At 51.8% G+C, this 22,725-nt stretch overlaps 2 protein-coding genes across 7 annotated transcripts in view; both read left to right on the top strand.

Annotated features, from left to right (window-relative positions):
• Positions 1-922: 922 nt before the first annotated feature.
• On the top strand, positions 923-5,074 carry RHEBL1 (RHEB like 1). The gene is made up of 8 exons (XM_070407787.1): positions 923-1,120; positions 1,726-1,797; positions 2,157-2,224; positions 2,499-2,581; positions 2,899-2,955; positions 3,158-3,205; positions 4,046-4,127; positions 4,286-5,074. The coding sequence occupies exons 1-8, from the start codon at positions 1,069-1,071 to the stop codon at positions 4,373-4,375; spliced, it is 552 nt and encodes a 183-aa protein (XP_070263888.1). The 5' UTR covers positions 923-1,068; the 3' UTR covers positions 4,376-5,074.
• A 3,789-nt stretch (positions 5,075-8,863) lies between these two features.
• The window catches only part of KMT2D (lysine methyltransferase 2D), a 39,841-nt gene continuing 25,979 nt past the window's right edge, over positions 8,864-22,725 (top strand). For 2 of the 6 annotated variants that reach the window (XM_070410311.1, XM_070410314.1), the window contains exons 1-17: positions 8,865-9,114; positions 13,366-13,451; positions 13,711-13,837; positions 14,034-14,257; positions 14,368-14,477; positions 14,654-14,816; positions 15,151-15,316; positions 15,416-15,530; positions 15,670-15,827; positions 16,003-16,148; positions 16,284-18,119; positions 18,214-19,322; positions 19,777-19,890; positions 20,237-20,347; positions 21,323-21,427; positions 22,164-22,345; positions 22,523-22,687. In XM_070410311.1, the coding sequence (XP_070266412.1) occupies positions 13,403-13,451; positions 13,711-13,837; positions 14,034-14,257; positions 14,368-14,477; positions 14,654-14,816; positions 15,151-15,316; positions 15,416-15,530; positions 15,670-15,827; positions 16,003-16,148; positions 16,284-18,119; positions 18,214-19,322; positions 19,777-19,890; positions 20,237-20,347; positions 21,323-21,427; positions 22,164-22,345; positions 22,523-22,687 (4,880 nt within the window). In that variant the 5' untranslated portion in view covers positions 8,865-9,114; positions 13,366-13,402. Of the gene's footprint in view, positions 9,115-13,365; positions 13,452-13,710; positions 13,838-14,033; positions 14,258-14,367; positions 14,478-14,653; positions 14,817-15,150; positions 15,317-15,415; positions 15,531-15,669; positions 15,828-16,002; positions 16,149-16,283; positions 18,120-18,213; positions 19,323-19,776; positions 19,891-20,236; positions 20,348-21,322; positions 21,428-22,163; positions 22,346-22,522; positions 22,688-22,725 lie in introns of all 6 variants that reach the window. The other 4 variants (XM_070410315.1, XM_070410317.1, XM_070410316.1 and 1 more) reach the window with 3 other exon arrangements.

Below are 22,725 nucleotides of genomic sequence, written 5' to 3' on the forward strand. Positions count from 1 at the left end.
GAGTACAGAAACCTTGTTTGTCATATTCATCACTCTATCCCCAAAGCTAGAGCAATGCCTGGAACATATAGTATATGCTTAATAACTATTTGTTGAATAAATAAATGTTGATTATGATGATGACAACGAAACCTCGAACGACCTGGCCATAAATTCTAACAATTTTCCCAAGAATAATAATTGCAGTTCCAAAGTTAGATCCTGGAAGACAGTGGAAACCTGACAATAAAAGATCTGGGGGCCCTGACCGGTTTGGCTCAGTGGATAGCGCATCGGCCTGTGGACTGAAGGGTCCCGGCTTCGATTCCGGTCAAGGGCATGTACCTGGGTGGCGGGCACTTCCCCAGTAGGGGGTGTGCAGGAGGCAGCTGATGATGTTTCTCTCTCATCGATGTTTCGAACTCTCTATCCCTCTCCCTTCCTCTCTGTAAAAAAATTAATTAAAAAAATATATAAAAAGATCTGGGGCAGCAGGCTGGGGGAAGCAGAGGGAATATATTAGAACTTTGGCCTTTTTTCCCTATTCAAGGACCCCAGATACCTTGCAAAAGGAAGGCCTAGAATCTTTTGATCAGAAATTCCAGGCCAGCCACAATGGATGTTTTTTATCCATGATTCTTCGAAGCCACTTTTGCTAAGTCGCAAATACGCAAACACCTCTAGGACCCTGGGTTCCTTTCTGTTTCTTTATGAATGAACCGGCTCTAGTCTGCGCATGCGCAGCTCCCGGTTCTCCCGCTACACGTGAGGCCCACCCTTTCCTCCTGCTGGTGGCCCCACCCTAATCTTTTCTAATAGACCAATGGCGAGCGGTCTGGGGGGCGGAGCCCGGCGCGACGCGGCACAGTAGTTCTCCGGCGCGCCTCTCCCTCGCTTTAGTCGTGCTGTGTTGTGATCACGTGGCGAGCTCCGGGCGCGGCGCTTGTTTTGGTTTCTCTCTAGCTTGCCCCTTGCACCTTCGAGAGAGCTTTTCTGTGCCAGTTGCTGCATCTGTCTACACTGTGACCTCCTCTTCTTAGGGCTTTCCCAGCCCGCAGTTCTGCAAGCCCTTCGGGGCCGACCCCTGCCATGCCGCTAGTCCGCTATAGGAAGGTGGTCATCCTCGGGTACCGCTCCGTAGGTGAGTCTCCGCCCTGGGGAGAGCATGGACGCACCGCTGCTTTGTGGCCAGAGGAGGCGCGCTGCCGCGGGAACGGGACTAGGGAGGAATGGTGGCATCCTTAGAATGGAGATGTAGAGCGAGGATTGAAAGGATATTGGAGGAAAGCCTGGGGTGGTGATAGTGTGTGGAGGGCTGCAGGAAGCGGAATATGTAAGGGTTAATATGGACTTGGCTATAGGAATACCGGGGTGGCCTCCGGCATTAGTCTTGGGGGTAGAGGTGGGGTCAGCGTTTGATGACAGGGCGTGGTCTGTGTTGGGTAAGTCGCAGGTGGCCGGGTGCGGGGCAGACTTGATCCTAGGGAATCTCGGAAATTCCCAGGGGTGGGGTGGGGAAAGGAGACTGGAAAGGCTTCCTGCGGGGCTACTGAATGCATCCGGTGGCCAAGGTGCAGAGACCCAGGGCGAAAAGAGGGTTGAGGGTAGGCTAAGGGAAAGTATTGCATGGGGCATTCACAGGCTAAGGTGCTAATTTGGGGTCCCCTTTACTCCTGGGCTACAGCCCAAAAGGACAGAGGGTGTGAATGTAGATAGCTGATTGAATACTACCACTGCTTTCCACAGGGAAGACATCTTTGGCACATCAATTTGTGGAGGGCGAGTTCTTGGAAGGCTATGATCCTACAGTAGATAATAGTGAGTGAACTTCTCCCTGGGGGGTGGGTGGTGAGGGAGGGCTTGGGTGCTCCACCCAGCTCCATAATAGGGGATTATCCTGATGCCAAGGAATAATTTAATCATATTATTTGATTAGGCATTAAATCTAATCTCTTCTCTAGCAATCCTTTCTATGAGTGGAGCCAGGGTGTGGATTTTGCAAGATACTGAGTCCAGAATGGTGCAGATGTAGACAATAAGAATCTTAACATTTTCTCTCCAGTTTCCTGGAGAGCTCTCTGGACCTAGTCCCCCACCCCCCGGAGTTAAAAATGTATCGGGGTACACATCGCTAGCCCTTCAAAGCATCTCACAGTCAAGTTTTCTTTTCTTTACAGCTTACAGCAAGATAGTGACTCTTGGCAAAGACGAGTTTCACCTACACCTGGTGGACACAGCAGGGCAGGTACTAATTTGGGATAGGGTATCTAAATGTGGTAGTTCAGTCCTGAGAGATAAAATCTGGTAGCCTCTGTGGTTAATTTATAAGTTAGTATTAAAAGAAAAGCATTTTAGCATCTGGTAGTGGGTAGCACTCATTGGAGTTACTCAATAAATACTTGATGAATAAAAGTGAATGGAATAGGGAGTCCTCCAGGGAGGGTACCAGGATACAGTCCACCAACCTTTGTCATCTGAGTATTATGGATCTAGGTATTGATATTTCTTTTTCTTATCAGGATGAGTACAGCATTCTGCCCTATTCATTCATCATTGGGGTCCATGGTTATGTGCTTGTGTATTCTGTCACCTCTCTGCATAGGTAAGTGACCAAGGTTGGGAGTAGGGGACTTTTGAGGATCTGAGGGTTATGGTTCATTTCTTCTTTTTTTAAAAATTAAATCCTTATTATTGAAAGTACTACATATGTCCCCCCTTTTCCCCCATTGACTCGTCTAGTCCACCTCCACCCGGCCCCCCCCCCCCCGCCAACCCAGGCCTTCACCATCCTATTGTCTGTGTCCATGGTTATACATATATGCATACAAGTTCTTTGGTTGATCTCTTCCCACTCACCCACCTCCCCCCCCTTCCCTCTGAGATTACGCAGTCTGATAGCTACATTTCTTGTGTTTAAAGCTTCCACGTCATTGAGAATCTGTACCAAAAGCTACATGAAGGCCATGGGAAAACTCGGTAAGTGGACCTAGGGAATAGAGACATAATGTGGATACTGCAGCATGGGAGAGAGCAGAAGGGAATTCTGGTTTAAGTTAGAGAGGAGGCTGGGACTAGATCCTGTCTGGTCTGATGGGGAGTTGTCCAGCCCTGATGTGAAGGAGGTTGGGGTCCATGGGCAGTTGGAGGGGATCCTGTAGTAACTATTGTTTCCTCACAGGCTGCCGGTGGTGCTAGTGGGGAACAAGGCAGATCTCTCTCCAGACAGGTATGGTAATCTCTGCAGCTCAAGATGAAGGAAAGTAAGCTGGGCTAGAAATCAGTCAGGGTCTAGTCCTGGCTCTGCCACTGACTTGAACCAAGTCATTTCACCTCTTTTTGTTTCTAACTTGAAGGTTAAGATATAACTCTTCTGTTGCAAAAGCTATAATTTCATATTTCAAGCCTTAGTTCCAGGCTTCTTTGTTTTACTTATATTTTCTTCTTCCCCAACCCTCCTTCTAAATCTTGGAAGTGGGATGGGTTAGAAGATGTCTAGATTCTATAAAGATTTTGCAGTTCTGGCCAGTATTGCTCAGTTGTTAGAGCATCGGCCCTCAGACCCAAGGGTTGTGGGTTCAATTCCCAGTGAAAGGCACGTACCTTGGTTCGATCCCTGCCCAGTCAGGGCAGGTGCAGGAGGCAACCAATTGATGTGTCTCATGTGTCTCATATGTCTCTCACTGGTTTCTTTCTCTCTTTGTCCCCCTTCCCCTTCCCCTCCCTCCCTCTCTTCCACTCTCTCTAAAAGTCAATGAAAAAAATATCCTCACATGAGGATTAAAAAAAAAAAAGCCCTAGCTGGTTTGGCTCAGTGGATAGAGTGTCGGCCTGTAGACGGAAGAGTCCCAGGTTCCATTCTAGTCAAGGGCACATACCCAGTTTGCGGGCTTGATCCCCAATAAGGGGCGTGCAGGAGGCAGCCAATCAATGATTCTCTCTCATCATTGATGTTTTTATCTCTCCTCTCTCTCTATATATATTTTTTTTAAATTAAAAAAAGAAAGATTTTGCAGAGAACATGAGGACATTGCTATCTTCCATCTTCATGTCCCAAATTTGCTTCCAGGGAGGTCCAGGCAATTGAAGGGAAGAAGTTGGCAGAGTCATGGGGTGCGACATTCATGGAGTCATCTGCTCGAGAGAATCAGGTGCTGGGTCTGAAAATTAGGAAAATGGTGGCAGTGTTTTTTTCTTATGGAAGTGCTTGGTGGTGGGGATGGTGGAGAGTGGGGTATTCACCTCAAGAGCTGGGTGGTACTATTGGCAATGAACTAACTTTTTTGCCCTGAATCTCTCTCCCGTGCAGCTGACTCAAGGCATCTTCACCAAAGTCATCCAGGAGATTGCCCGTGTGGAGAATTCCTATGGGCAAGAGCGCCGCTGCAGTCTCATGTGAACCCTCAAGCATGGGGTAGCTGCCTGGATTCTTCCCCTGGCACTTGCCAGGCCACAGTGGGGGCGGGTCCTCAGGACTTCACGGGTATGGTTGCCAGCTGTGTCCCTGGCCCTCTGGGCACACAGTAATGGTACCCTTACATTTGCACACTTTCCCCAGGCTCCAGTGGCCTGGTTGTCAATGTTTACAAAGGGGCAAGGATGTCTAATGGGCACTGGCCTCTGTCTTTGCTAAATGAATTCTTATAACCTGCAGGGTTGCGATATGAGTCCTGGGTATTCAGGACCCAGTCTCCTATGTAGGTTTTGGATGTTGGCTGGGTGAAGGGAGTTAGGGACTCCAGAAGTGGAGCTAGCTCCCTGGGGTGACAATGTACATATGCAAATAAACTGAGAAATCTTTTTGTAGTTGACTTCTCTGTATATGGGAGAACACAGCGACAATATCTCATTTTCCAAGGATTGATGACTGTGGTCTTTGGTGAGGATTCAGGGCTAATTTCTTTCCTCCTACCTTGTTCCTATTCCTTACTTCTCACTCATTCAGGACCATTACCCTAAGACTTCCTTTACAGGTACCATTTGGCTGCCACACCCATCCAAGTTTGTAGGCTCCCAAGAGCCCCTTAACTACAGAAACACTACCCTCTAGTGGCCAGCTGCCACAACTGACCTAGCTTCTCTCCTGGGCCTTGACATTGAGAAGGTAGGATTTGGGAAAGAGGAAGGAAGCCCCTCATTCCTAATGATGTAAGAATCGAGAATGAGTACAGAGGTAGGGACTAAACTTTTGTCTTTCTAAGAGAATTGAATAAAGTAAGAATGCCTCCGTTGTATATCCATCCTCTTGTATCCCCATGTCTACAGTGCCTTTCATTAAAACAGATTTTCTTTACTGTTTTCATACCTTTGGTGACCTTTTGATGCCTTTCACATCTTTGGAGTTGTGCTCTTTTTTAGGCGCCAAGGCTATTACTCTGTCCTTATTGGTCCACCACCTCAGTAGGGGGATGGATATATTACAGCTAGGAAGGTTTGGTCCTATATATGTATAGTTTCTGAGCCTACCCCCCACTTCCCACCAGTCCTAGGGCTTAACTGGCTGAATATTTCCTCCAAGGAGTTACCTAAATGGTATCTTTCACAGGAGGGCATAAACTTCTCCTGCCAACTAGGGGGGACTGAGGTATTCTTAGTGGGGGAGGATGGACAATATCTAGGTGTGATTTTCTTTTTTAAAAGGGGAGAATGATGATTTTTTAAAAATATATTGATTTTTTACAGAGAGGAAGGGAGAGGGATAGAGAGTTAGAAACATCGATGAGAGAGAAACATTGATCAGCTGCCTCCTGCACACTCCCTACAGGGGATGTGCCTGCAACCAAGGTACATGCTCTTGACCGGAATCGAACCTGGGACCCTTGAGTCCGCAGGCTGATGCTCTATCCACTGAGCCAAACCGGTTAGGGCTAGGTGTGATTTTTAGCTGTGATCTTGCTAGTGCTTGGCTCCAGGCCAGTTGGACTTATGGTTGGGGATAACTGTTTGTCATGCTGGTTTTCAGAAGTCCTAACAACTGCTTTTGCATCTCTGATCCAGAATCTAAAAAGAAATAAGGGCTGCTGGAAGAAGCATACTGCAAAGAGCAATCTTAGTGGCTTCGGAATCTCTTAGGGTTGTCATCGCCCTCTCTCCTTACATTAAATTAGGTCCTTTTGCACATCTCACCTGGAACACTCATTACAGGTACCTACCTTCCTGCTGCCATTTCCATGAGGTTTGGTATAGACTTTTGCCTGATGGTTTCTAGAAGTGTATCGGTCAACTTCAAAGCTGGATAGTAGTCAAGAATAGTGGTGAATGGCTGGGTTGGAATAATTACTCTTCCACTTAGTTGTGTAATCTTGCTTAATCTCTTTGAGCCTCAAGTTCTCATTTATGAAGTATAGTCAAACCTTCATAGGGTTGAGGTGAGAATTAAACTGAGGTGATATATGAAGTGCATAGCACAGCTTCTCATACATAATAAACTTTTAAGAAATGGTAGCTATTTTGTTATTGGAGGTCTTTCTGGTGGAGTCTACCTCCCTTCCTTTGGGTGCAGAGAGTAGGGAGGGGCCTCCCATTTTCCAACTCTTGTCTCTTGGTTTATTCCACTATAGCTGGGACGATCGTGGAATTACTGCTGGAATTTTTTGCTGAAATAGACCTGCATGGTCAGTGCAGGGCACATGATGTTAGTGTGTGGCTAGCACAGGACACTCCTAGTCCTGATCCCTTCTATGACTCTGGCCAGTAGGGATTTAGATCTCCTGCACTCTCCAATATGAAAGCCACAAGTCACACATGGCTTTTTACGTTTAATTTAGTATTAAAATTAAATAGTTCCCCAGTTGTACCACCTACATTTCAAATAGCTACATGTGGCCAAGTTATATTAGTGTACCTATAGTGCATATTAGATAGTGTAGTTATAAGGCATTTCAATCATTGCAGAAAATTCTATTGGATAGCACTGTAAACCCTTTCCCACAGAATTGGCCCTGCACGTGATTTGCCTGCTTCTTTCTCCACATCTTCCTTAATATGTGTATATATATATATATATATATATATATCCTCAATCCTAGGAAAAACATGGCCATTGTTTACACATGGCTCTACTTCCCACTAGATGTGGTTTGTTGGACAATTTTATCCTCAGTCTCTTGATCTGTAATACAGACACAATCCACGTAATGCATAACTAAGAATATATAAAGTATCTAGGACATAATGAATTTGTATCCTCTTGACCATCCTTTGGGTACAGCTAAGACAGAAAAGGCATTCCATTCCTCATCCAGACTTATGGTGGTGGTGGGGAGGGGGGGTCTGCAAACAGAGTGTTTGGGATCTGCAAACAGTACTCCAGCCAGGATCCAAGGTACAGCCCCTCTAGTTTACTAAAAAAAAAAGGGGGGGGGGGACACAGGCCCTGAAGATCCGAAAAGACTGGGGGTCGGGGCACCCGGGAAAGAAAGGGAACTACATTTATGTTTTGATGGGGGAGGTGTGTGTGGTAATGGGGGGTTACTGACAGTATATTTTCCTCACGAGGGGTATTGAGAGTCAGAAGCAACGACTCGTTCCGCTTTTCCTTCGGTCCCTGAACGTGGCAAGAAGCCACCCTTTGCAGCGCCAGGCGCCGTGCCTCACTTTCTCCATTTGCGGACTCCAGTTCCCAAGATGCAGAGCAGCGGCCAACCTCCTGGCTCTTCTTCTATCCCCCTCCCAGGAAAGATTGCTTCTGGTTAATTCAAGGGGGCAGCGGGAGTTTCGGGGACCTAGAACTCCAAGGGAACGGAACTAGAAACTGGCCGAAGTCCTAGCTTCCCGAACCGGGCAGTGAAGGAGGCAGTGCCAGGGCCCGGGCGCAGAGGAGGGGGGCTTCGTTCCCACGTGTCTGCCCGGCGGCCGCCCGGCGCCGCCGGGGTTAACGCGCGGCGGAGGGATCCCGCAGCGTGTGCGTAGAACTGCAGAGTCACAGCCTTTCCTCCGAGAGGGCCGTATCCCTCCGCTGCTCCGCTCCAACACAAAATAGGGCCAATCTTCTCCTTTCTCCCCTTCTCGAGCGGGGTTCCCCAGGCCAAAGGGCCCCCCCGGGTCTTGCACCGGAGGCTTCCAGGATCTCCACGACCGCTGCCGAGACCTTGGGCCAGGAAGTAGCCCCTTCGCAGGAACCACCCTACCGGCCGAACAGGAGGCGGAGGGGGGGAGGCGGAGCGGCGCCGCGCTGCACTACTTTCCTCTCCGGTTGCAAATGGCTGCCTCGTTCCCCACTTTCCGCTCAGTTTCCTGACCCCCCGGCGCCGGGAGCCGGGGTTGGGCCGTACACCTCGAGGCCCCCCGCGACCACAGCCAGCCGGGGGTCGAGGGAGTGTCGCCGATCTGAGCCGGCCAGGCCGGGGGCGGGGCAGCTCCGGAGGCCAGAGGGGAAGGGAGGCGAGCGCAGGGCCTGGAGCGGCCGGTGGAGAGCGGGCAGAGGGCTCGCACCGCCCGCCCCTTCCTCTTCCTCGCCCACCTACCCTCCTCCCTTCCCCGGGGGGGAGCAGAAGGTGGGGGGCTCGAAGCCGCCGAGGGCGAGCGCTCGGGGTCGAGGAGCCCGGCGCTGGGTGTGTGTCAGGTTCAGCCCCGCGGCCCCGCCGTCTCCGCGTCGCCGTAGCTCGCGCGGCCCCGGGGCGCCGGCCCGGGCGGGGAGAGGGGCTCGGCGCTCCCGCGAGGGGCTCCGGTGCCATCCGGGCCGGCGCGGGGCGGCGCGGCGTTTCTTCCGGGCCGCTGGGGAGGCGCCTCGACGTTCCATCTGGAGAGCCTCGACGTCCTGCCCGAGCCCGGCGCCGGCGGCCGGGGCGCTGGCCCGGCCCGAGGACTGAGAGGCCGCCCGACGACGCGGATGCGGAGCCTGCGCTCCCGAGATCAAAGCCACCGGTGCTCTCTTTGTGTCCGCTCGGGATTCGCCGCCCTCGGGCTGTCCATGGAAACCTAAACTGCTGGAACCTGAAGCGCAGAACCCGTCTTTGGCTTCTTGCTTTTTTTTTGGAGGGGAGGGTGGCCACTCCGACCTGGATTTACCGTTCTTGGCCACCCTCAGCCCCCCCGTGCGGGGGGCGGCTGTGATCGCTCTGGCGGTTGGAGGTCGGGGAGCGGCCCGGGCTCTGGCCATGTTCTCGGATGAGGATTCCTGGATCGCCCTGTGAAGAGGTGAGTGAAGTCCGTCCGGCCAAGGCCCAGAAAGGGCTGGACTCGGGGCACCGCCAGATGGACTGTCTTGGCCGGAGCTGGCCTTTAGGTTGGAGAAAGGGGTGCCAGGGCTGAGGAGGGCTCTGCTGGCAGGGTCTGTCAAGGGAACCTGAGCCAGTGGCGGGGGCAGAACTGAGGCCTGGTGTCTTGGGGTGTGCCTCGTTAAAGACTGGGGGTTCAGGGAACCATGGGAGTTTTGGAAGCCCGGCCAGATCGCCTCTCGGCCTGTTTATTTTTGTGTTGGGGGAGCTCTACTCAAGTAGGACCCAGGCCCCGATGCCAGCACCAATCCCCATCGACTCCTGCTACTCCCTCAGGGTTCCTTGTGGGCCTTGGGAACAGAATAACTTGGGAGGGTGGCTGGGGTGCCACTGCCAGGTCAGTCTTACTGCCAGGTTGGACTTTAAGGTTGTTCTTGCCCTTCGGGGTCCTCAGCAGTCCTCTGGGAGACTCAAGGAATCCTGGGTCCTTCACCAGGCCTTCTTTTACTGCGGACAGGGGACAGTGTGTGCAAACTGACTAGTGTGATGAAGGGGGTGGCTGGTGCAAGGAGGAGGTGGGGCTGGGGGCAGTCCGGCCTTGCTGGTCAACTTTAAACTACCCCTGCCTGGCAAAGTGACCGCAGGGAGGCCTAGTGCTGTCTTAGCCTGGTTTGCCTCCCCTCCTCTCAGGATGGACATAATCTCTAGGGGATTATGGAGGAGGCAGTTGAGATTTGCTCCCTGCGAATGTGGGCTGCAAAAAATGGCTTTTGTCTCCCGCTTTCTCAGGACCTGGTGTGGTGAGCTGGTTGCTCCTAAGTCTTTGGCCAATCCTGCAGGCCCATCCCAACCTCTCCAACCCTTTTTGATCAGGGAATGTTAACTGGCCCTCTGCTCCTGTCCCAATCCTTACTGTATCTCTTTGGAGGAGAAATGATCTGCAGAGTTTCTTTCTGCAGAAGCTAGTGTTTCCAAACCTGTCCGGAGGTACTGAGGAGAAGGGGTATACATGTGAGTGTAGGAAGAGTGCAGCATGAGCCTCATGCCTCTGGGCCCTGGGCTGGGACAGCCCCTCTCGCAGCTGTCATGCTGCCCAGCCGGGATTTGGCTGGTGTGTTTTACTTCTTCACTCCACCCCCTGAAACATACATACATGGGCTAGATCTCTTTGAGCCTGGTCTTGGGAAGGAGAAAATAGGGATTTTGCCCTTGAAAGATTTCTGGATATTAACCCCAAGGTGGGAGGTGACACAGGGGTGGTAGAGTGAGGTTAGCTGTCACCCATGCTCTCTGCCCCTGCCTCCTATGGAAGACCCCTCCTGTTGTCTGTCCTCAGTGAACTTCCTTAGGAGGGGCCTCTTGCTGTTAGCTGTGGATTATCTCAGGTTTACCCAGGGACTGTCTTGAGCAGCGGTCGTCAACCGGTGGTCCGCGGATCACTGGTGGTCCGAAAGGTTGGTGACTGCTGGTCTAGATAGAGGGTCTACAGGACTAGTGTTGCCATTTGGATTCTTCCTAGAGGGTCAACCCAAAATGAGGGTGGGGAGAGGTGTGGTTTGATTCTCAGGTTGGGAACCAGGAAGTCCTGAGTCCTACAGAAGTTGTTCACTCAAGAGCCTGCTTCAGCCTTTCACCCCTCCAAGCCTCCATTTCCCCCTTGGCTGGGAAAATGGAGTTAAAGCTATTGGTCTGGGATAGAGGCAGAGAGGAAAGTGTGCCACCCTGTCTTCTTCCTTGCTGTTTTGGGCTTCTTAGGCCTAGGACTAAGGGGAGCCAGCACAGTTTTACTCGCTAGATCTGTACTTGTGGGGATCTCTAGTTACCCAGAGGAAGCCTAGCCAGGCATTAGCTTATTTTAAAACTAGTGAAAAAACCCTTGATGTATATATGTGTGTGTGGTTTCTGGCTGTGAATGATGGGACAGGGAACCTGTGGTATTTATTTGTTTAGATCTGTTCAGGGGCCTGTCAGCTGGGACTCAGCATTGGGGTGCAGGTGCTAGGCTGCAGGGTAGGGAAATGGGGCTCAGGCTTCTCGAAGTTACCCCTAGATACAGTGCAGCTTGGAGGACATTCTCTTCTTCACTTTGTGATCTCTCTTCTTCTGTGGCTCCATGAGTGAGGCTGTGGCTTTGGAGGATGTTGGTACTCTGTCTCCCAAGGCTGGATGCAGGTGGTTTCTGTACCTCCTCAAGCTGTGCTCGGGGGAGGGCAGAGGAATTTGTCCCTCTGGCCTTGTGTGAGGCAGTCTTCCTCCCACCCACTGTATTATCACTGTTGCTTTTTATTTGTGACTCCTTTGGACTTAACTTTAAGAGCAGAGCAGGTGGAAGATCTTTGGGGGCATACAGTAAAATTCACATATTTAGGAAATTTTGAAGCTTTCTGGGTGTGGTCAAGCCTTGAATGACTGAACAGGAAGAGGAGCCTGTCTGGTGCCCTGACCTCCAGCCCCTGCTTCTCATAGGTGGCTTCTAAGGGCCCCTTGAAGTTCCAGAGCAGCTTTTCTTGGGCCTGCCAGATAACCACCTTGCTTTCCTTTCAGGTGTGGTTGTATGTTAGGTTTTGGAAAGAGATGGTTTGGGAATGGAGGGAACAGGCATCAAGTAATACTTCACTTTCCTAATCTAGTAGATTCTGATAGTTTGGGGGGAATAAAATAAAATTTCCTTTCCTGTGACATGTCACAGAGGCTCATTATTAATCTCTGGAAGTGGAGTGTGAGTTAAGGGAATGAAGACTAATATTGTGGTTCTTAAAGTAATTGATTTATTGATCCTGGGCACCTTTGAGGGTTTCCCCTGTCTCATCTGCCCCAGTCACTCAACCCCAAGTGGCTGACAAGGTTATTTGGTAGTTGGTTTGAGAAGAGGGGCTTGTCCTTGCTAAGGTTTGTATGTGACCCTTCTAGTTAAACAAAAGGAGTGGAAAAGGCGAGAGATAAACTTCTCAAATTTTATTTAGAGTTCTGTTTTAGGGATTCTCCCCACCCTCCTCCTTCCCTGGGAATACTATACTTTTCTTTCTCTGCTTAAGCCCTTACCTTAGATACCACTAATAGCTGCTGGCACCTATCCCTTTCTTCCTTCTGTAGGAACCCTTTTTTCTACTTTACTCTGTAATTTTTCTTATTCTTCTTTCTTTTTTGGGCTGTGTTTAGTTCTCTCTGAGGTTGAGGAAAATATGCCCAAAGATGTGGGTCTCAATCTTCTTATGTATAACTTTAACGTTTGTTTCATTTGGCTCTGATATAGGCAGGCATATTTTAGAAGAGGGGACCGTTACTCCACACCCCCATAGTGCGTGTGGAAACCATGGTTGACAGAAGAGGAAGGAAGCTACTCTGCTGGGCTGTGTCCTGTCCTGTTTAGAACTCCTCCAAGTGGCAGTGTGCTTCCTGAGACTACAACTCCCAGCATGCCTAGCTTCAGGCCTGGCTACACATGCTCAGTGACTCTTAAGGCCCACTTCTGTTAACTACTAGGGATATCTTAGGAGGAAGGGCAGTTGGCGTTGCTAAGGGCAACAACCTGAGGACTTCAGGCTGGGTGAGATCCTGAGTTCAGTTGCTGCAGGGGCCAGGCCTGAGCTGGATTTGGATAGGCAGTGGGTAGAAATTGGGGAGTTTCTTATGTTGTGATTGGGATGTCCTGGTTGGAGCCAGTGGAGGTTGGGGAGATCTATCCATACCTGGGCTTTAGTTTCAGTAACGTGTTCTACAGCCTGCAAGACCCCAGACTCTGTCTCTGGGAGAGGGATTTCAGCAGTACTCAGACTTCTTGGATTGTGATTACCCATTGGTTGGCACTGACAGACCTCTAGGATGGTAGCTGACTTGAGGCCTCAGGGAAAAGGATAGGGATAGGGCCCACCAGAAGCCCAGAACTCAGATGTGAGGCAAAGGACGCTACTGTAGCTGTAGACTGGATGTGCTTCTAGTTGGATGCTATTGCCCTGGGAACTCTTAGGAGTTAGGAAGTGGGAAAAGGGAGGGGATCCTCTGAGAATCCAGAGTTGGAGAAGAGGGTCAGTGTTTATCTGGGGAGGAAGTAGGCAGTGGGATAAAGGTTAGGCAGAACTCTTTTGTCATTAGTGCAGGAATTGTAGGTATGGCTTTGTTCTGATTTCTGTAAGGTCTAGATACCATTAGCTGCATTCCTCCTAGGATTCTGGGAAAAGTGTTTAGTGGAGAGACTTTCTGGGCATACAGATATCTTTTTTGGCGTTGACAGGTCTCCCCGAGAGGGCCCTGCCCAGTCGGAGAGAGGGATGGATAGCCAGAAGCCGCCTGGTGAGGATAAAGATTCAGAACCGGCAGGTGAGTAGGGCAAATTTTGGTTTACTGACAGCTTTCTGCTAATCCCAGACAACCTTAAATTTCTAGTCCTGGCACAAGGACAGGAGCTAAGTCTGTCTAATAGATGGGTAATTGAAGGACTTTGTTCTTTGGGACAAAAGTCAAAATGCCCTCAGTGTGATCCACCAACGGTTTTAGATAATCTCATAGGTCTGGTGACTAGACTAGTATTTAAATAGTGGATGATGGCTGATGTATGCTTCTCTGTTTGTTCATTCAGCTGATGGACATGCAGCCTCTGAGGAGTCAGGTGCCACTGAGGCAGACCTTCCCAACCCACATGTGGTGGAGGTATCTGTGCCCACTTCTGGGGGTCTCAGGCCTCAGGAACCACCTCAGGACCGCAGGTAACTAGTTTGGGGAAATGAGGACATAAGGGTACAAAAGGATTTGATTTGAGATTCTGGGGGCATTCAAGAGGAATATTTAGGAAAATGAGTGTTTGGGAAGCACAGGTGTGTTAAATCATGGGGTTGTCGGGGAGTATGGGGGGATGACTGTGGGCAGGGGCCTGGCATGGTGCTGATGCTTGTGTGTCCACAGTGGGGGTCCACTGCGGCGTTGTGCTCTCTGTAACTGCGGGGAGCCCAGTCTGCATGGGCAGCGGGAGCTACGGCGCTTTGAGTTGCCATTTGACTGGCCCCGGTGTCCAGTGGTGTCTCCTGGGGGGAACTCAGAGCACAATGAGGCAGCACTGCCCAGTGAGGACCTATCACAGATTGGTTTCCCTGAGGGCCTGACACCTGCCCATCTAGGAGAGCCTGGAGGTAAGTAACTGACCTGGACAGGAAAGAGGGTAGGGGCTGGGTGGTCCAAAGCCAGCGATCACCTTTTTGTTAATTCATTCCTTTCTGTTTGCCTTTTTCTACTTATACAGGGTCCTGCTGGGCTCACCATTGGTGTGCCGTGTGGTCGGCCGGTGTATGGGGGAAGGGGGGCCCAGAGCTATGTGGTGTGGACAAGGCCATCTTCTCAGGGATCTCACAGGTGGGGCTGGGGCCAGGGGATTGCATAGGTAAAGGGCAGGGTGGACAGGGTTATTGGGCTTCTGAGAGTCAGGGTAGAATTAGAAGGGCAGTGGGCATAGTGGGGCAGAGCTAGTGCCTGATATATTGCTCTGGAGTGAGCTGACTGGCACTGAGGCTTTGTTTCCACCCTGGCAGCGCTGCTCCCACTGCACCAGGCTCGGTGCCTCCATCCCTTGTCGCTCACCTGGATGCCCACGGCTTTACCACTTCCCCTGTGCCACTGCCAGCGGTTCCTTCTTATCCATGAAAACACTGCAGCTGCTATGCCCGGAGCACAGTGAGGGTGCCGCACATCTAGGTGAGAAGTCCTGCTCTTTGTACATCAGGCAATGAGGGGTCAAGAGTGCCTGGGGTTTGTACTTTGCAGAGCACTATCAACGATGGTAATTTTATACTGTCAGTCTGCCTCATTAAAATAGGTGTGAACTTTGAGAGTGCAGGGGCTTTGCCTGTCTTATTTACTATGATGTCTGCAATGCCTAGAACAATGCCTAGCATATATTAGGCAGACACTTAGTAACTGTGTATTTGTTCATTTTGGTCCATGGAATGCCTGTTATGTAGACAGCACTGTCCTGAGACCTGCAAGGAATCCATATCTGACCTGTGTTCTCTGTCCCTTTTGACTGCAGAGGAGGCTCGTTGTGCAGTATGTGAGGGACCAGGGGAATTGTGTGACCTGTTCTTCTGTACCAGTTGTGGGCATCACTATCATGGGGCCTGCCTGGACACTGCTCTGACTGCCCGCAAGCGTGCTGGCTGGCAGTGCCCTGAATGCAAAGTGTGCCAAGCCTGCAGGTAAGAAGGGGAAGGCAGGAGGAAAGCCTTAGGCAAAGCACAGTTTAGGGTTAAAAACAAGGGCAGGGAGGGAACTTGTTATGTGCCCTGTCTCTGCAGGAAACCTGGGAATGACTCTAAGATGTTGGTCTGTGAGACGTGTGACAAAGGATACCATACCTTCTGCCTAAAACCACCTATGGAAGAACTGCCTGCTCACTCTTGGAAGTGCAAGGTGAGGGTCCTTGATCCTGCCTTACTCTTCTAATTCTGCCTCCTATAACATCCGGAGTTTCTCTGTTGTGACAAGTCCCATGCTCCCCTCTAGTCTCTGCTGTCTGACTGATGGCTGTTTTGCTTTTTCCTTTCTCTAGGCGTGCCGGGTATGCCGGTCCTGTGGGGCAGGCTCAGCAGAGCTGAATCCCAACTCTGAGTGGTTCGAGAACTACTCACTCTGTTATCGCTGTCACAAAACCCAGGGAGGACAGCCTATCAGTTCTGTTGCTGAGCAGCGTTCTGCTGTCTGTAGCAGGTAAGTAGTGTGGACTGAAAGAGATTGGACTGCGGGATCGGAAGTGCTGAGATTGGCAGAGGGAGCCCTAAGATGGGCAGTACAACCCATGGCATTCATGCCTTACCCCAGTACACTCTCTAGGAGTTGATAGCTGATGAGAGCCACAATGCCTACTCCCCTGTACCCTCTGCAGATTCTCACCCCCAGAGCCTGGCGATACCCCCACTGATGAGCCCGATGCTCTGTACGTTGCATGCCAAGGGCAGCCAAAGGGTGGGCACGTGACCTCTATGCAACCCAAGGAACCGGGGCCCCTGCAATGTGAAGCCAAACCACTAGGTGAGTAGGGTTTGAGGGTCCATGAAAGTCCCCTTCTGTTCTGTGGTAAGGGACAGTTTCTGCTCTCCCTTAGACTCTGTACTTTCTATGGAGTGGAGTTGAGCTAGATAGAAGCACAGTATGTTATATCTACAGGGAGAGCAGGGGCCCAACTTGAGCCACAGTTGGAGGCCCCCCTAAATGAGGAGATGCCACTGCTGCCCCCACCTGAGGAGTCGCCCCTGTCCCCACCACCTGAGGAATCACCCACATCCCCGCCGCCTGAGGCATCTCGTCTATCCCCACCGCCTGAGGAATCACCCCTCTCTCCACCGCCTGAGGAGTCTCCTCTGTCTCCCCCACCTGAATCATCACCTTTTTCTCCACTGGAAGAGTCACCCTTTTCTCCACCAGAGGAGTCACCCCCATCTCCTCCACTTGAGACACCCCTGTCCCCACCACCTGAAGCATCACCCCTGAACCCACCATTTGAGGAGTCTCCCCTGTCCCCACCACCCGAGGAATTACCCACTTCCCCACCACCTGAAGCATCTCGCCTGTCTCCACCACCTGAGGAGTCACCCATGTCTCCTCCACCTGAAGAGTCACCCATGTCTCCACCACCTGAGGCATCGCGTATGTTCCCACCATTTGAAGAATCTCCCCTGTCCCCCCCACCAGAGGAGTCTCCCCTCTCCCCACCACCCGAGGCTTCACGCCTTTCCCCACCACCTGAGGATTCACCCATGTCCCCACCACCTGAAGATTCACCTATGTCCCCCCCACCTGAGCTATCATGCCTATCCCTCCTGCCTGAGGTGTCACGCCTGTCCCCACCGCCTGAGGAATCTCCCCTGTCCCCACCACCTGAGGAGTCTCCCACATCCCCTCCACCCGAGGCTTCACGTGTATCCCCACCACCTGAGGATTCACCCACATCCCCACCACCTGAAGACTCCCCTGCGTCCCCGCCACCAGAGGACTTGCTCGTGTCCCTACCACTGGAGGAGTCACCCCTGTCGCCATTGCCTGAGGAGCTGCAATTCTGCCCCCCACTTGAGGAATCGCACCTATCCCCCACAACTGAGGAGCTGCGCCTGTCCCCCAAGCCTGAGGAGCTGCGTCTGTCCCCCAATCCTGAGGAGCTGCGCCTGTCCCCCAAGCCTGAGGAGCTGCGCCTGTCCCCCAAGCCTGAGGAGCTGCGCCTATCCCCCAATACTGAGGAGCTGCGCCTGTCCCCCAATCCTGAGGAGCTGCGCCTATCCTCCAAGCCTGAGGAGCCGCGCCTGTCCCCTCGGCCTGAGGAGCCTCGCCTGTCCCCTCGCCCTGAGGAGCCGCGCCTGTCCCCCAAGCCTGAGGAGCCTCGCCTGTCCCCTCGCCCTGAGGAGCCACGCCTGTCCCCCAAGCCTGAGGAGCCGCGCCTGTCCCCCAAGCCTGAGGAGCCGCGCCTGTCCCCTCACCCTGAGGAGCCGTGCCTGTCCCCTCGGCCTGAGGAGCCATGCCTGTCCGCTGCAGCCAAGGAACTGCTGCTGCCCCCCCAGCCTGAGGAGCTGTGCCTATCCCTTGCACCTGAGGAGCTGCACCTGTCCCCCCAGCCAGAAGAACCACATCTGTCCCCACAGCCAGAGGAAGCACGCCTGTCCCCCCAGCCTGAGGAACCACACCTATCCCCCATGCCCGAGGAGCGACAGCCATCTCCTGTGCCTGAGGAGCTGCGCCTGTCCCCCCGGCCTGAGGAGCCACACCTGTCTTCCCACCCTAAGGAACCATGCCTGTCCCCTCGACCTGAAGAGCCCCTTGGGGAGCCAAGCCTATGCTCTGCACCTGAGGAATTGCCCTTGTTCCCCCCACCTGGGGAGCCAACCTTATCCCCCTTGCTTGGAGAGCCGGCTCTGTCTGAGCCTGGGGAACCACCTCTGTCCCCTCTGCCTGAGGAGCTACCGTTGTCCCCAACTAGGGAGCCATCCTTGTCACCTCAGCTGATGCCACCAGGTAAGGGGATGTTAGTACCCTCTTTCTCTGGGACAGTCTTGATTCTTTATGGCACATCTAATCTAAGAGCCTCCCTTTTTCTCTTTCCTTCCAGATCCACTTCCTCCTCCGCTCTCACCCATTATCACAGCTGTAGCCCCACCAGCCCTCTCTCCTTTGGGGGAGTTAGAGTACCCCTTTGGTGCCAAAGGGGACAGTGACCCTGAGTCACCATTGGCTGCCCCCATCCTAGAGACACCCATTAGCCCTCCACCGGAAGCTAACTGCACTGACCCCGAGCCTGTACCCCCTATGATCCTTCCCCCATCTCCAGGCTCCCCAATGGGACTGGCCTCTCCCATCCTGATGGAGCCCCTTCCCCCTCGGTGTTCTCCACTCCTCCAGCATTCCCTACCTCCCCAGAACTCCCCTCCTTCACAGTGCTCTCCTCCTGCTCTGCCACTGTCCATTCCCTCCCCACTGAGTCCCATAGAGAAGGCAATGGAGGTTTCACATGAGGCCGAGCCGCCTGAGATGGAGATTGAGAAAGCCCCAGAACCCGAGTGCCCAGCCTTGGAGCCTAGCCCTACTAGTCCTCTCCCCTCCCCCATGGAGAACCTTTCCTGCCCTGCACCCAGTCCTGCCCCAGCCCTGGAAGACTTCTCTGGCATGGGGGAAGACACAGCCCCTCTGGATGGGACTGACACTCCTGATTCCCAGCCAGAGGCTGGACAGACCCCTGGCAGTTTGGCTAGTGAACTTAAGGGTTCCCCTGTGCTCCTGGACCCCGAGGAGCTGGCCCCTGTGACCCCTATGGAGGTCTATGGCCCAGAGTGCAAGCAGACAGGGCAGGGCTCACCCTGTGAAGAGCAAGAGGAGCCACGTGCACCAGTGGCCCCTACCCCACCTGTTCTCATCAAATCCGACATCGTTAATGAGATCTCCAATCTGAGCCAGGGCGATGCCAGTGCCAGTTTTCCTGGCTCAGAGCCCCTGCTGGGCTCTCCTGACCCCGAGGGGGGCGGCTCCTTGTCTATGGAGTTGGGGGTATCTACAGATGTTAGTCCAGCTCGAGATGAAGGCTCCCTTCGGCTCTGTACTGACTCTCTGCCAGAGACTGATGACTCACTGTTGTGTGATACTGGGACAGCTGTCAGTGGAGGCAAAGCTGAAGGGGACAAGGGGAAGCGGCGCAGCTCCCCAGCTCGTTCCCGCATCAAACAGGTAAGGGGGTATCCAGTCACTGGATGTGGTCAACTTCATGCTAATAACGTCAGAGGTACAATCCTGTGTCACTAATACCTTCCCGCCTGGCTTATTGAATTCTAGACTGTCAGGGCTCCTTTAGTCCACTCTTATTTTATTAAGGAGAATACTAATACATCGAGTGGGAAGTGACTTTCCCAGCTTCATGGTTACTCAGTAATAGAATCAACTAGAAACTCGGGCCTTTAACATCAGTATTTTTATCATTGTACCACTTGGCCACTTTTGCCTGGGAGAAGAGCTACCTACTTGTTGCTGTCTGAGAGTTAGCTTTTCCCTTGCTCTGCTGGGACTCCTGGCCTTTATTACCTGTTATGCTCTGTCCATTAGTTTCTTCTCTTCCTTCTAAACCTGTGGACCCAACACACTAGTCCTCAACTTCTCCCTGTTATTATCCACTTCCTTCACTCAGGGTCGCAGCAGTAGTTTCCCAGGAAGACGCCGGCCACGTGGAGGAGCACATGGAGGACGTGGGAGAGGACGGGCCCGGCTAAAATCAACCACTTCTTCCATTGAGACTCTGGTAGTAAGGAGAGGCTTCCCATCCCCCAAACATGCTTCAGCTGGCTCTTTCAAGATTAAACATCCTTTAATCCTGTCAGTCCCCTGCACGCTCACCTGCCTGCCTGCTAGCCTAGGGCCTGTCCGCTCTGTCTACTCCTTCTGTCCACTTGGCCCCCAGGCTTCTCTGAAATCTCTGCTGTTGGGCTGAGGCCCAGTTTGGGAGCTGGGGTGTTCTTCTGCTTCTTAGTCTCACTTCTGGCCTTCATTTAGCCAGGGGTTCATACCTCCTTCCCCCAGTACCAAAGAGGAAAGCAGCTTAGTTGGCGCAGATTTAGCTGCCTCACATTCCACAACTCTCTGCCTATAAGGTTGCTGATATCGATAGCTCTCCCAGCAAGGAGGAGGAAGATGATGATGACGACACCATGCAAAATACTGTGGTTCTCTTCTCCAATACAGACAAGTTTGTCCTAATGCAGGTACCATATGTGACTGGCAGACTCATATTGGGTGTATATTTTTAGGTGGGAGAGCAGATGCAGAAAACCAAAGACCTACTTCTCTACCAGCTAATCAGAAAACAGTGAATTGGAATCATATTGTTCATTTTTTTGTCTATCCATCAGATTTCTCTTGAGTGTCCCCTCTGAGGTTGGCACTGAACTAGGAGCTAGGGATATAGCAGTGAAAAGGAAGAAATGATTTCTGCCCTGTTGAAGGGAGCTTATGTATGTTCTCACCTGAATAATCCCACAAAGCTGATAGAATACTGGCACATATGTTACTCTCTCAGCCTTACCAATCTTTTTTTTTTTTTTTTTTTAAATATATTTTATTGATTTATTACAGAGAGGAAGGGAGAGAGATAGAGTGCCAGAAACATCGATGAGAGAGATACATCGATCAGCCGCCTCCTGCACATCTCCCACTGGGGATGTGTCCACAACCCAGGTACATGCCCTTGACCGGAATCGAACCTGGGACCCTTCAGTCCGCAGGCCGACGCTCTATCCACTGAGCCAAACCGGTTTTGGCAACCTTACCAATCTTTACCCATCTTCTCCTTTTGTTTCTTTCTTTTACCCATATCAGGCTATTTTTTTAAAAATAAGTTTATTGATTTTTAGAGAGAGAGATGTGAGAGAGAAACATTGATCAGTTGGTTGCCTCCAGGGATCCAACCCACAACCTAGGTATGTGCCCTGACTGGGAATTGAACCGGTGACCACTTGGTTCCTGGGTTGACACTCAGCCGCTGAGCCACACCAGCTAGGCGACGCATCAAGCTAAGAAGGAACAGGGCCCCATGATGGCTCACTGTGTCCTGAGGCCAGGGGTTGGGCTTTTGGTTCCCTGACTCCTTCCCTCAGATTAGAGTTGTAGTTAGTTGCCAGGACTGAGTGGGAAAAGGAGACTTACCTAGTTGGACATTGGGTTTCTGTGTATTTCCCCAGGACATGTGTGTAGTATGTGGCAGCTTTGGCCGGGGGGCAGAGGGCCACCTCCTTGCCTGTTCCCAGTGTTCGCAGTGCTATCACCCATACTGTGTCAACAGCAAGGTAAGTTCAGAGCCCAAGAGGCCTGGGTTGGGGAACTGGGTCACTTATTTCTTATCCCAGGCCCCCACACTACTTAAAGTGGCCTTTGATAGAAAAGTCATTCTTCAGTCACCAGTGATTATCAGACTCATCTTGGGGGAAAAATACTTTGGAATTGGTAGTGGTCTTTATAGTTTTTTGGTGGTAGACCATGAGTTGCTGGTATGATTCAGTCCATCATAGAAACTATAAGAACTTTACTAGTAGAAAGCATGATATAGTCTGAAGATAAAATGTAAAATGAAAATCATAAGCAAATGTCCACAAAGAGAAAGCAGTGTTTTTGACTCAAGCATAATTAGTCAGCTTGTTGTTCACTTAGTTTGATATTCATTTAGAACTTGTCCACTGCTAACATTCCTTAACTTGCATTAGTAGCAGGTTTTTAAATGTTCAAGAAAAATTGGAGGAAATACAATCTAATCCTATCCATAATCTTGTTGGGGACTTGGCTAGTAAAAGGTTGCCAGTCCATGCATAATGAGGCAGTGGCCAGGAGAGGTTCCTGGGAGCCTAAGTATAGAGTCACTACATATTTTTGAGGTGAGGGTGCTCTGCATAGCCTTTATTTGCTCAAATGGAGGTCTGGCCTGGGCATTGGGGTCCTCCAGCCCAACCCATATAAGTCCCATCCTCCCCTAAGAAGTCTGCCCTCTCCTCTCCATCACACCCTGAGAAATGTCATCTTCTGTACCAGATCACCAAGGTGATGCTATTAAAAGGCTGGCGTTGTGTGGAGTGCATCGTGTGTGAGGTATGCGGCCAGGCCTCAGACCCCTCACGCCTGCTGCTCTGTGATGACTGTGACATTAGCTACCACACCTACTGCCTGGACCCCCCACTGCTCACCGTGCCCAAGGGCGGCTGGAAGTGCAAGTGGTAAGGAGACCCAGGATCTTCAGAGGGGCCTGGGCCTGATATGTCAGAGTAGATGTGATGGTGAACACATGACAGGTTGGGTTTAGAAGACCAGGCTGGGACACATGGTTTTCAATGAGGGGCACCTCTGGCTGCCTTGGGTAGCTTAGGTGCTGAGGGTCTTTCTGCTCCCTCTAGGTGTGTGTCTTGTATGCAGTGTGGAGCCGCCTCCCCTGGCTTCCACTGTGAATGGCAGAACAGTTACACACACTGCGGGCCCTGTGCCAGCCTGGTGACCTGCCCTATCTGTCATGCCCCATACGTGGAAGAGGACCTTCTGATCCAGTGCCGCCATTGTGAACGGTGAGGGTGCTCCTTTCCCCTGGTTTGGCTCCCTCTTT

Source organism: Myotis yumanensis, unplaced genomic scaffold (assembly GCF_028538775.1).
Source record: "Myotis yumanensis isolate MYYU_CA2020_CCGP unplaced genomic scaffold, mMyoYum1.0.hap1 SCAF_3, whole genome shotgun sequence".
NCBI classification, from domain to species: Eukaryota; Metazoa; Chordata; class Mammalia; order Chiroptera; family Vespertilionidae; genus Myotis; species Myotis yumanensis.